Source organism: Molothrus ater, chromosome 6 (assembly GCF_012460135.2).
Source record: "Molothrus ater isolate BHLD 08-10-18 breed brown headed cowbird chromosome 6, BPBGC_Mater_1.1, whole genome shotgun sequence".
In the NCBI taxonomy this organism is placed as follows: domain Eukaryota; kingdom Metazoa; phylum Chordata; class Aves; order Passeriformes; family Icteridae; genus Molothrus; species Molothrus ater.
The window spans coordinates 14,828,650-14,840,997 of NC_050483.2; the positions used below are offsets into that span (position 1 = coordinate 14,828,650).

The following is a 12,348-nucleotide window of genomic DNA, read 5'->3' on the forward strand; positions in this document are numbered from 1 at the left end:
TGAGATTTTTTGTCCTGCCTCAGCAGTAGGGAGATTTGTCAGTTGGTTTGCTCTTGAGTTGTTGGGACAACTGGTAAATTGAGTTTATTATTACCTCTTAGGTTACATGTGCCTCAACTGTATAATTGCCTCAAGATTCTAGGGTTTGTCTGCTGTAAGAACAGACACTGTAAAGTGGTGCTGTTGTGCAAATGGTGTCCTGTTGGTCACTGCTCACTGTGGTAGCCTGTTCTTAATCTTCTGAAGGGGAAATTGTTCTTATCATTGTTTTGTCTAGTGCTTGTCTATGTCAAAGAAAGGCAGAAATAACCTCTTTTGTCTCCTACAGTTCAGGTGTGAGACTTCTTGTAGATAGAACAAGGTCAGGACAAGTTTAGTGTCACCCTGAATGAGGCCTTATGCTTTTTGGGTAGCACAAATACTGATGGATTTTTTTCTACACCATTTGCATTTTACTCTCTACATATGAAAAATGATACAACACATATGGATAAAGCTGGCTTGGCTGGTGAAATCTGTCCATGAGTGTGCCTTGTTCCAGCACTCATGCACCTTTATTCAGAAGCTCCTATACAGGCTAGAAGTAAAACCAATAGAAAATTAAAACAGATAACACTGGGGAGAGGTGGTGCCGTAGATTTCACTGCAGTAGAAGAGGTTTCTGAGATTATCTGTTGTCCTCACCCTTTCATTTCAAGCAGTACTTGTAGAGGAATGACAGCTGTAGTTGATGTGACCATCTCTGCCACTGTGCCAATTGATACAAAACCAGGGGATGAATTATATCCATGTTCTTGTTGTTTCCTGAAGGTTCTGAGTCTTTGAAGTTAAAATTGAACAACACATACAAAGATTTCAAGAAGAAGACAACAACTGCCTATGTTACATATGTCATAAAAACAGAGCAGGCAGATTCACATTCTTCCCGTTCTCAGAGTGATAAAAACATCATTAATGTAGGCAAGGGAAACACAATGTATGGCTACGAAAACGGACCATTGATCCCTCTTCGTTCATACAGGTATTTATTTCAAACCACCCTTTTGATAAGTTTTCTGCTGTTGAAATCTAGAAGATCATCTAATGAAAAGATTACAGATCTTGCTAAAGGCTATTGAAACCCTGTAATGTACCTGGTTTTGTTTTTTTCTTATTCCTTCCTTTTCAACAGGGCATGTGTTGCAGGTTTCACTAATATAACCTTTACGGATGACGTGATTGAGGGGGAAGATAGTTACGTATCATTTTCACCCTGCTCTGAACCAGTCTTACTGCCCCAGGATCCAGGTATCGTTAATGTCAAATGTAGGACAGGCAGCTTGGCACATACACAGCATGTGGAAATTCCTTAATTATGGCAAGTTTCATAATATCAAAACACCTGTTGGTTTCTCTGTATGAACTGTTTCTTTCTAGCTTTGCTTTGTAAACTCATACCTTGCTAGTTCTGCAGGTGACCCCTTTTTTCCTTGTAGGGTTTCACCTCAGGAGTAGCCAAAAGCCATGGCATGCTAAAAGGGATTGGATGACACAGTGAGACTTTGGTGTAGCAACAAATAGCAACTGATGGTCTCACAGTTCTGTTAAACTAGAAGCAGGTGTATTGAAATGCAGATACTGGTCCTTTGATCCCAATTTTATATTAATTTAACATTCTCTGGTTATTATTCTTAAGGAGATTTCAATTCTGGTACTGCCAAAGGACAGTAAAGACAAGATATTTTAGTAGAGTGAGGCATGCTTGGTTAGTCACTTGCAAGGTTCTGCTGTAGCGTGTTGATTCAGTTAGGAGTTACTGAAGAGGACAATGAGTAATACCTTTTCTCTTTTATCAGGTGTTATTGCTGGAGTGGTTATTGGATGCCTCTTGGCTATCTTGGCTGTAGTCGCTGTAGGGGGCTTCATATTCTGGAGAAGGAGAAGGTAATGTGTGTTTGTTGCTGTTTTGGTTGTGTTGAGGAGCACCAGTGTTTCACTTCAGTATTTTTCTCATAAAAGGGCTCTCTCTGTCCTGATACATGGCTGTCAAGATGTTTTAAAATATGTTGTATTAAAATGTTGTTTATATGTTACAGATTAGAGTTGAAGTATCAAACCACTCATTTCATAACTTTGTTTAAGCCCATAGTTACAAACTATGAGTTGAGAAGAGCTAAACAAAATAAATTTTAATTCATAGAACAGAATTATAGAATCATAGAATTGCTTGGGTTAGAAGGGACCTTCAAGATCCTCCAGTTCCTACCCCCCTTCGATGGGCAGGGACACCTCCCACTATCCCAGGTTGCTCAGAGCTTCTTTTCAGTCTGGCCTTGAACACTGCCAGAGATGGGGCATCCACAGCTTCTCTGGGCAACCTGTGCCACTGCCTCACCATTCATGAATAGTGATGAAGTTATTCAGTCACAAGTGAGCAAACATCTCAAATTATTGTGCTAAAAGTAATTTGGTATAATTGTACCTTAGATGGTTTGATTTTAAATGATCCATCAGTCATTCTTTTTAATTGCTTGATAGCTCGTCACATGAAACTTCTGTTCTGGAATTTCGAGAAGCTGATTAGTTTGAGCTGGTCTCCGTTTCCAACCTTGTTCAAATCATCTGGGATGTAAGGGTGCACAAAGGCTTTTTCCTGCTGCTGACCATCCTTTATGTGGAGTTAGCCATAGGGCCCTTAGTCCAGTTTTCTTAGTTGCTTTAAGTAACTGTTGTTATTTTTACAATTGTGTCTAATAGCTGTGTACAACCTTGGGAAGAGCTTCCTTTAAAGCTAGCAACATTTATTTTCATTCAGCTACCACTGAATGACTGATGCATCACTGTTGAGCACTTCCTGTAGCAATTCTGGGATTAGCAGCAGTTCTCCTGAGATATCAGTTAGTGGTGTGGATCCCTCAGTTGTACATCTTCCACCTAAATACGTGCTTTGTGTCCAGGCTTTATACTCTGGTTCCAACAGAAGGAAGCAGTCCCATTGGACAACATCACCAAAAGAAGGGTGAAGGTTTTTTCGGTTTTTGTTGGTTTTGGTTTTGTTTTGTTTTGTTTTTTTTTATTCTAGGTGTAAAAGTTTGCCTCAGGAGTTTGGGGTTGTTTTTTTTTCACACAATAAGATGCTTTAAAAGAAATTGTTCTCAACAGGCACAAGGAAACAGATAAGAAATTTTGTATAAATTCCATTGAATTCTACTGTAAACCTGTGTTATTTTCTTTCACCTTATAGGAAAGATAAAAGAAATACTGAAGTGTCTTTTTCTCCAATTAAGTAAGTCCATATCTTTTCTCCTGCTATTTTCTGAGCTCAAGTATTATTTGCAAAAATTATTCAGAGTACAGATACTTGTTTTCTGTGCAGTTTTATAGAGAATTTTGAAGTATTAGTTCCTCGGGGAACTGAAAGATGCCAGCATGCAGACTAAAAATAATTATGTTGATTGAGACTTCTAGAGCCACCACAGGGATTTGAGTGTTTACTTCATGAATCACTATTAGACACACAAGTGCTCCACATGGTTTTGAAAAACAGGGTTTGAATGAACCACAGACTTCATGCACATTGAGGGAACAATCAGAATTGTTGATAAAATGCAGAAAAGCAAAATATGTTCTGTGATCTGAATTATCTTTTTTTAATGACTACTTTGTGCTGAGCCATTCATCCAGATAATGTTGTGACTGTCAAAGCTGGCCATGGAGGGAGTAACCACAATATGTTGGAAGTCACAGGCACAGTAATTGAATCATGTTATTGGCGCCAGTTTTTGTGCTGGTGGAAAGCCATGGCCAGAACATCCCATGGAATCCCACCTCTGTAGACTTGATGGTTGGCATAAAATACACCAGGGAATGGGGTCAATCCAATGGGAGTAAGCAGCTGGCTGACACCTTGTGTTATGTTCCTCTCCTGACGGATCTGTTCTCTCCTTGATTTAACAGAGCAGTTAAATGCTATGCTTGATACCCTGTCCCCTGTAAGTGCACTGTTTTGTGGCTGCAACTAACAGTCATGCTTTCAGTCTTAGATTCACATAATGAAAAATACAACTGCATGTGTCTAATCAGCTTTTTTTTCTTCCCCTCACCCTCTGCTGAAGAATCAAGAAGTAAGTAAAGCATACTTTCTAACACATTAACTGAATTAATTCATGGCTTATTTACCTAACACCAGTTGCTGACATGTGGCTTTTCTCATTTTAGATCAAAAATGATTAAAGTAGAGAACTTTGAGTCGTACTTTAAGAAGCAGCAAGCTGACTCCAACTGTGGTTTTGCTGAAGAGTATGAGGTATGTGCCCTTAGTGGGGAGAGAGCTTCATGACAAATATTTTTGGAAAGACAAATCATCTTTCCTATGGAGCATGCACAAGGCTTACTGAAGGAGAAAAGAAGGGTCCTTTTTTATAGAGATGACTAAGCTGTGTGTATAGCCTTCCCTTCCCTTATGCAGTTCTGAATTTAGTTGAAATGCATGATAAATACTTCCTGTCCTGAATTATTATCTCTTACCGTGGGCTTGTGGCATGGCCTGCTTGTCAGAGCTCTCACCAGAGAAATTTTTGCCCTAGTCATATGCAGACTTAGCCTAGGGGACACTGTATAATTTCTCTGCACTTCAGTTTTCTCATCTTGGGTTGTTTTGGGGTTTTTTATACATATCAAGACAGGTCTGTTGCTAATCTCACTGACTTCTTCAGTGTGTGGGTGTGATTTGCAAACCACACCTGTGAATAGTTCAGTCAGAGAAACAGCAATTATGATTTGCTTGCTGACCGTAGGACTTTTTCTATGAAATGTACTAAAGCTCACTTGCTGTAAGGAACAGAGGACAGGAAGGAAGTGTCAGGGAGGATTCTATGTTGTCATGTCTGCTGTTAAAGAATCTCATTCTGTTTCTCATCCCCTCAAAGCTATTAATTGACTTTCTTCTTCAAATTCTGTCTCTTTGTACTTCACAGGCTGGTGCTCCACCTTGCCTTCCTCCCAGATTTTGCTTCCTTCAGTTGGTTCATGATGTCGGTTCATGATTTGCTCCTCTCTCCCTGTAATGTGTGCAGAGCTTATGCAGTAGTTCCCTGCCTTGGGGCCAGAAGGAGCTGCCATTGATATCAGTGTCTGTTTCCACAAAACTGTTTCCAGGATTTTAAAGTCCATCTGTGTGTTTTAAACATGCTGCTATTCCTACATTTTGTATTAATCCCTTCTCTAAAAGATTTGCCGCTGTCACCCTCCCACTCTGTAACAAGATGATTTTTATTGACATTTATCCCACTTTAACATGCCTACTTTTACAGCATAGGACACAAGGGTTTGGACTACTTTTCTGTTTGTCACATTTTTGTATGATTGCTAAACCAGGACCAGGTGCTCATGAGTCCTCCTTTATTGTAGGAACTCAAGTCTGCTGGTGTTCATCAGCCCAAATTTGCTGCTGAACTTCCTGAGAACAGGGGGAAAAATAGATACAACAATGTCTTACCATGTGAGTTGTTCTCTTTGAGTTTGCATCTTCTACTGGTTGAGTTTTTAAGTGAAACCTGTTGGGTTTGGCTAATCCAGCTTTAATAGTACGCAGAGATTTCAAATATAATTTTCCAAATGGATGAATTTGGGCTGCTACTTTCCCAAAGTCATTGTATAAACACACCTGAACAAGCCTTTCCTCAAGGATATTTCTTCAAAAAGCTTCTTTAAAGAACCTTCCCTTAACTAAATAACTTTAATTTTCCATTTGTGAGAAATGTGCAGTCCAGGTGAAAACACAAGAGGATAACAGTTGACCACACACAAATAAAGTTTCAGGCTATGAGAAATATTCAGACCCTGGCCAGCTTTGCAGCTCAAGTAAGAGTTTAAGCCCTGTCAAGCTGTCCATGGGCATCCCAATGTAGCAGAGAGTCAGAAGTAATTGAAAAGTGAACAGTGACAGGTACTTAAGGATGCTTTGGAGGAAAAACATTGGCGGCCATGGCAGCAGGAGCCAAATCACTTTTTTTAATCCAATAATTAAAACTGTAGAAAATTTTGTGTTGGATTAAAAATATATAAATTGATAATACCAAACCACATTTAAAACCAAAATAATCTATGTTTCTTGAGTGATTATCCTTGCCACTCCTTTTTCTGAAGCCTACTGCTATTTATGATTCCTAAGGTTATATTCTTATTCTTAAAATGCACATTGAACACCTTTTATTTAGAAACCATGTATTAGATAAACAATATTGTTCTGAAAGGTTCCAGTTCAAAAATTCATAGTTGTCTTTTCCTGTTTTCTTTCTGCAGATGATATTTCTCGTGTTAAACTTTCAAATCAAAGCTCTGGAACTGACTATATTAATGCAAACTATATGCCTGTAAGTTGCTTCATTAGCTGAAATGAAATATAATGTGTATTTTTCTGATGTAGGCATAAGGGCTCATAATGACGTTTAAAATAAGCTTTTATTTCTCGCTGATGTTGTGTGCATATATATATATATACACACGCATTCTTTTTGTTTTTTCTTCTTAGGGCTATAACTCAAAGAAGGCATTTATTGCTGCACAGGGTCCATTACCCAATACTATAGAAGACTTCTGGCAAATGATTTGGGAAAAGAATATCTACTCTATTGTTATGTTGACAAAATGTGTGGAACAAGCCCGGGTATGTTGTTATCAATACTGAATTGTCTCTTGAAGGCAGCTGCATCTCTAATTTTGTTGTTACCTTAGTGGTTTGGAGACTGGCCATTGTCTTTTAACAACCATCCTCTTGGTGGAAGACTGTTTTCTAAATTAAAAAAAGCACAATTATTTTAGGTTTGGGTTTTTGTTTGTTTGTTTTTTGGGGTTTTTTTTAAGCTTTTTCCTATTTTTATATCTGCTGACTGCCAGAAGAGATTGTCTCAGAAGGGTTGTGGAATCACTGTCATTAAGGCTGGGTTCTTCTCTCTTAAGAATGATTTTGGTAGATGTTCTCTTGCCCTGGAATAGCCCTTGAGAAGAGTGCCATACTTTCTAGCCCTGCTTCAGGTGGTGGGTTATTTAAAAGTGAGTTGTTTCATTGTTGCATGCGATGCGTCTAACTTTAACTCTCTTCTTAGACAAAATGTGAGCAGTACTGGCCAGACAAACAACCTAAGAGTTATGGTGACATTATTGTGACAATGGTCTCAGAAGTTGTCCTTCCAGAATGGACAATGAGGGACTTCACTGTAGAAAAGGTGAGGACTGCCTTGATTGTTGCTTGTTAGTGTGTAAATAACCTTGTGCTTATGCAGATACCTGTAATATGTTCTGGACCAGACAATTAGCCCCATCAGTAAATACAATGCAGTAGATATGAGCTTGGAGTAAAGTACAAGGAAATTATTTCAAAGTATTCTCTACCACAGCAGAAGGAAGAGGGAAAGTGGAATATCATTGTTCAAATCACTGCAGTTGTAACAGGCATCTCTGATGAAGCTGAGCTTGGCCTAGTACATGTGTCAGGAAGCCCACCTGTTTCTCCTCTGAAACCAATTTTCATTGTCTTTTTTGTTAGTTTTATAATGTCTACTCTTCCTGCAGTCCAACACCGCCGAGAGCCACATGGTGCGCCAGTTCCATTTCACCTCCTGGCCGGATCATGGCGTGCCAGAGACAACAGACCTTCTCATCAACTTCAGGCACCTTGTCCATGAGTACAACAGCCAGAATCCAGTGGACTCTCCTACTCTGGTGCACTGCAGGTAGGAAGAAGGTGTTTCTGTCAGGCACACATTTGTCTTGTGGTTTTTTTACAGTTAATTCCACTTCAGTGGGATTCAAACCAAAGTCTCTCTGTGTAAGGACATGGGCTATTTACCTTGCCAAACTAAAACCTTTGCCCAGGGCTTTAGAAACTAACAGTGCTGTGTAGGTAGCAAAGGAAGTGATACAAAATGTCATAAGAACAGAGCATCTCTCCTAGCCTGGAAGACTGAGCTGGAAAAGATGTCCTTTCAAGAGCTTGTATATAAATCCTGTGCATGAGCAAGGCTGAGAAGCCCCTCTTGGTGGTGGTGAGAGCCACCCCCCTGTGCTGCTGAGACTTTTATTACCCATGCTGCTGAAATAGTAGGAGGCATCATCTTGGCTTGCCTGGCTTTTTGTCATGCCAGCAGTGAGCAGGTGGTTGGGAGGAAGCACAAACAGCCTGTCCGTGTCGTTGCAGCGCTGGTGTCGGGAGGACGGGGACGTTCATCGCCATCGACCGCCTGATCCAGCAGATGGAGATGGAGAACACCGTGGATGTGTACGGAGTGGTGTATGACCTCCGCATGCACCGGCCCCTCATGGTGCAGACTGAGGTGAGGCTCTCTCCCATCCAGCAGCATCTTTCTCAGATGGGCATAATCATCCAGATGTAGCTCTGAGTTACAGGACAATAAGATATTAAGGACTTAAAACTGCTCTTCATTTAACTTCCCTCCTTTCTGCCTCATCTCTTCTCCACAAAAGTAGTTGCAGCCAGGGGCCGTAGTACATCCAAGAAATGTCTTTACAGAGTACTTTGTAGGACTGGCATTTGCAGCTGGAAGGAATCAAATCCTGAAGCAGACTTTTTGCAGGCTAGTTTTACCCATGGGGGTGTTTATCCTTTAGTTGTGAGCCAGAATTATCTGAGTCAAGTGGTCTCAGTGTGCATCTTTGCTTTTGTGCTGTGCAGGAATACAAGTATTCCTACAGAAATTACCACTTGGATCCAGGAAGGTGTATGGGCTAACTCAAGGTCATTTGGAAAAGGCTGTAAGGTCTCCATCATGAAAGTCTTTTAGGATAGCATTAGGCATGACAGATCCTAGCTCTAGACAGCAAAACTCGATCCTAGTTTTTTTATTGGGGGGATTTGATCAGATTACATCATGAGGTCCTTTCCAGCTCTATTTTCTGTAAACTATATGTCACAGCATCTGTCACAGTCAAGATGGCCATGACACAGTGTCACCATACAATTTCAGAAAGCTTCAACCCATACAGAGTAACATTATGCCACTTCAGAAGGCTGCAAGCATCTGCCCTTCTTATTCTTTAGCCCAACCTTTTGTACCCCTCATGTTCATGCACTGCACCTGTGTGCCCTCTGTTCCCTTTGGTGGTTGGTCAGTGCACCTGGGCACTCAGGTCTCATTGTTTTCGATGCTGTTCACCTGCTTTTCACAGCTGTAGCCCATTGGGGATGAGGCTCTGCTGCAGCTCCAATTCCAATTACCACAAACTGTGTATCTACACTATATATATGTTCTAAAACAAGCACTGTGATAACACTCTGTGCAGTGACCAAACCTATATTCAGAAGCAGAATTACTTCCAAAATCAGGTATTTTTTAGAAACATATTTCTGTCTCTCTTTCTCCCAGGACCAGTACGTCTTCCTAAACCAGTGTGTCATGGATATCATTAAATCCCAGCGAGAAAGGAAAACGGACCTTATCTACCAAAACGTGACAGCAATGGCAATCTATGAAAACTTCACACCTGGGCCAGCCTTTGGGAAGGCCAATGGCTACCATGCATAGTCCAGAAGGAACCCAGTGCCTCCATCCAGGAGATGTTACCTGCCCATAGGAGAGGGAGGTGTCTGACTCGTGTTTTCTGGGATTGTGTGCAGTGTCTCATGTCTGGCTTCTCCAGTTCTGTCTGCATTCAAAGGTGTGATCTACAGGAGGAAAAACACAATGCTGGCAGGAACTGCAGACTCATGTTAAAAAAACCCAAACAACAAAACCCAAGCAAAACTTTTTAAAGTTAACAGAGGAATCTTGTTTTTTTCTTGGGAATTTAACAGTACTGATAGGTGAAATAGCATTTGCAGTATGAACAGTGAACTAGAGTTTAAATATTAAAATAATAACACAAGCTTTTTATTACAATTTTATATGATTTCATTTACAGACACCAGGCTGGTGGGTTGTTTTAATATATTTAATTATAAGTTTCAGGAACATATTTTATCTACTGTATCTGGTTACTTAGTTAATAGATATGTGCCTCTGTGATCTATTTTTTTTTTCTGTGTTCCTTTTTATTTAAAAAAGGAGTACAAATGGCTCCTTCAAATGGACATTCATACTTGGAAATTGTGCCTTTTCTAGTTGCTACTCTAGAAAAAAAAACAGCAGAGATTCTATTTTTGTACTGAAACTCTTAATGAGAACACAGATTTTTAAATAAGGCTTATGTCAAACTTAACTGTAGTTGCACTGTTGGCAGGACTCTCCAGAAGTTTGGAGGTGAGCTTTGTTTTTGCATTTCACCACAAATATCCCCTGCCTTAACATTTTGGTGCCTCTGCCAGAGGAAAAGGAGTGTGGTCTGTCACTCCGAGCTTTAACTGTAGATAAAAACAGAGCAAGTGAATCTGTGAATGTGTGTGCGGGGGGTGTGTGGGCGTGTGGATGAAGGACAGAATAGCTCCTCCCTGTTCCTGCCTGATATTCCTTTTTTATACAATTTATAATGATTTATTTAAAGGTGCAATATATGATTTACTGAATAATGCTCACTCTAATAGAGTTTTTCTCAGGTTGGTGTCTTTTTATCATTGTTGTTGTTTTTCCTCAAATATATAAATCTGTGAAAATGCTGAAACTAAGGTTCCAAGTGTTCAAGCACTCCCAAATGGATCAACTGGCTTTACTGTTTCTACCAAAAGACATTGCACAAAATTCTGCTGTAAAGACAAATTTCTCAGTTGTTTTAGCCATTCAAAACTGAGACAAATCTTACCTGCCTGCATCTCACTGATCCAGTGTAATTATTTTGTAATTATTTGCAATATACTGCTGCTTTTGTTTTGACTGGTCCTTTTAGAAACTGAAGGAACAAGCAGAAATCCCCCATTTGCTGATTTCACAAGTCAAGGATCAGATTGGATTTATTTTGCTGGTACATAACTGTTAGACTTAGGAAGGCATTACCAATGAAGGACTTAGGTAGCGTGGGGTGGGGAGAAGGTGTGTTTTTTGGTCTTTGGATCATTGCACTGGTTGCATTGTAGATGAATATGAAGTTTATGAATAATGCTATAGAATAGCTGTAAAGCAGGGAAAAAATCTTATGAAGGTTTAATAACCAGAGTCCCTGGAATTCTGCTGCTTTTTTGTTGTCGTTGTTTTGGGGGTTTTTCTTTGTTTTTGTAGAGTTGTCAGAAAAAGCTACAGATGCTAGGAGTATATGTGGCTTTACAGTGGAACCTGGCAACCTCACAGGATCCAATGTCAGCTGAAGGAGAACATAGGAATTCCTGGTGCACAACTGTAACTTTACAAATATCCTGAGGAATTTTTAACAACCTGGTGTGAAACTGTGGTGTGCTGTGTGAGCAAAACTGGAGGACAAACCACAGTGCACTTTTGGTTGTTAGGTTTTGGGGTTTGGTTTTGTTGTCTGTTTTGTTGGGTTTTGTTTTTTTTGTTTTTTTTTTTGGGTTTTTTTTTTTTTTTGGTAGCAGCCACTTGTGGGTTCTTGAATATAATTTTGTTCCTCTTTTTCTGGAAATACTTTAAAAAACCCTCATCTTGAGGTTCCTGATCCTGCCCGGCTCCATCCAAACTGGCAGCCCACAAAGTGGTTCTCTCATTTGCATTCTTCCTGAGCTGCTGTCAGATGACAAAGATAAACCACTTGCACCAAACAAAACCATTCCAAAAGAACTGGGAGGGAGGAAGGTCTGCCCTTTCCAGTCATGTTATTTTCTTTAACTCTCTTAGTCTTTTAATTACTGCACATCTGTGCAGAGCACAGAGCCAGTATTTGTTATTCTAGGTTCCCAAGAACTTGCTGCCTTAGGGTGGCAAGTGCTCTTTCGCTTCAGGAGGCCCTTGTTTTGTGTAGCTTAGAGGAGAGGGAGATGAGTCTTCCATGCTAGATCATGTTGTTTCTATTCTGTTGCAGCAGAACATCAGAAAATGAGCTAGGACAGTATGTGTTTGTGCCTAACCACTGCCCAGATCCTCTTACAGAAAACAGATGGATCTGACCCATTATTTTGGTGTTGGAAGCAGGCATCAAATTCTCACGTGTACCATCATCTAAAGAGTATCCATTTTTAAAGAACTGTATGCAGGTGTTTTCCAAAACTGACACATTGTGAGAAGAGACTGAAAGTTGAAATAATTGACCTCTTGATTTTGTGTATGGGTGGAAAAAGTTGGTAAGGCTTAAGCTGTTGCAAACATAAAGTTGGGTGTAGTGTCAGTGTGAATAAATAGGACATTCCTTATAGGATGTCTCTGCAGGAAAAGGACTAGAGGTAATGCTCCACTATCTTGTGGATGTGTCTTGCTCAAGACGACTTGAATTCCTGCAAATGTTTTCTCCCTGCCCTCTGATGTTCTCTGTGTT

General features: G+C 40.0%; 1 protein-coding gene across 1 annotated transcript in view; it reads left to right on the forward strand.

The window, feature by feature from the left end:
* LOC118687564 (receptor-type tyrosine-protein phosphatase eta-like) overlaps positions 1 to 11,412 on the forward strand; it is a 73,040-nt gene extending 61,628 nt beyond the window's left edge. The window contains 12 exon segments of the mRNA XM_054515273.1: positions 811 to 1,021; positions 1,172 to 1,287; positions 1,836 to 1,923; positions 3,224 to 3,265; positions 4,198 to 4,285; positions 5,389 to 5,479; positions 6,283 to 6,353; positions 6,512 to 6,646; positions 7,086 to 7,205; positions 7,552 to 7,712; positions 8,177 to 8,312; positions 9,363 to 11,412. Coding sequence (XP_054371248.1) covers positions 811 to 1,021; positions 1,172 to 1,287; positions 1,836 to 1,923; positions 3,224 to 3,265; positions 4,198 to 4,285; positions 5,389 to 5,479; positions 6,283 to 6,353; positions 6,512 to 6,646; positions 7,086 to 7,205; positions 7,552 to 7,712; positions 8,177 to 8,312; positions 9,363 to 9,521 — 1,418 coding nt within the window. The 3' untranslated portion in view covers positions 9,522 to 11,412.
* Positions 11,413 to 12,348: the final 936 nt, after the last annotated feature.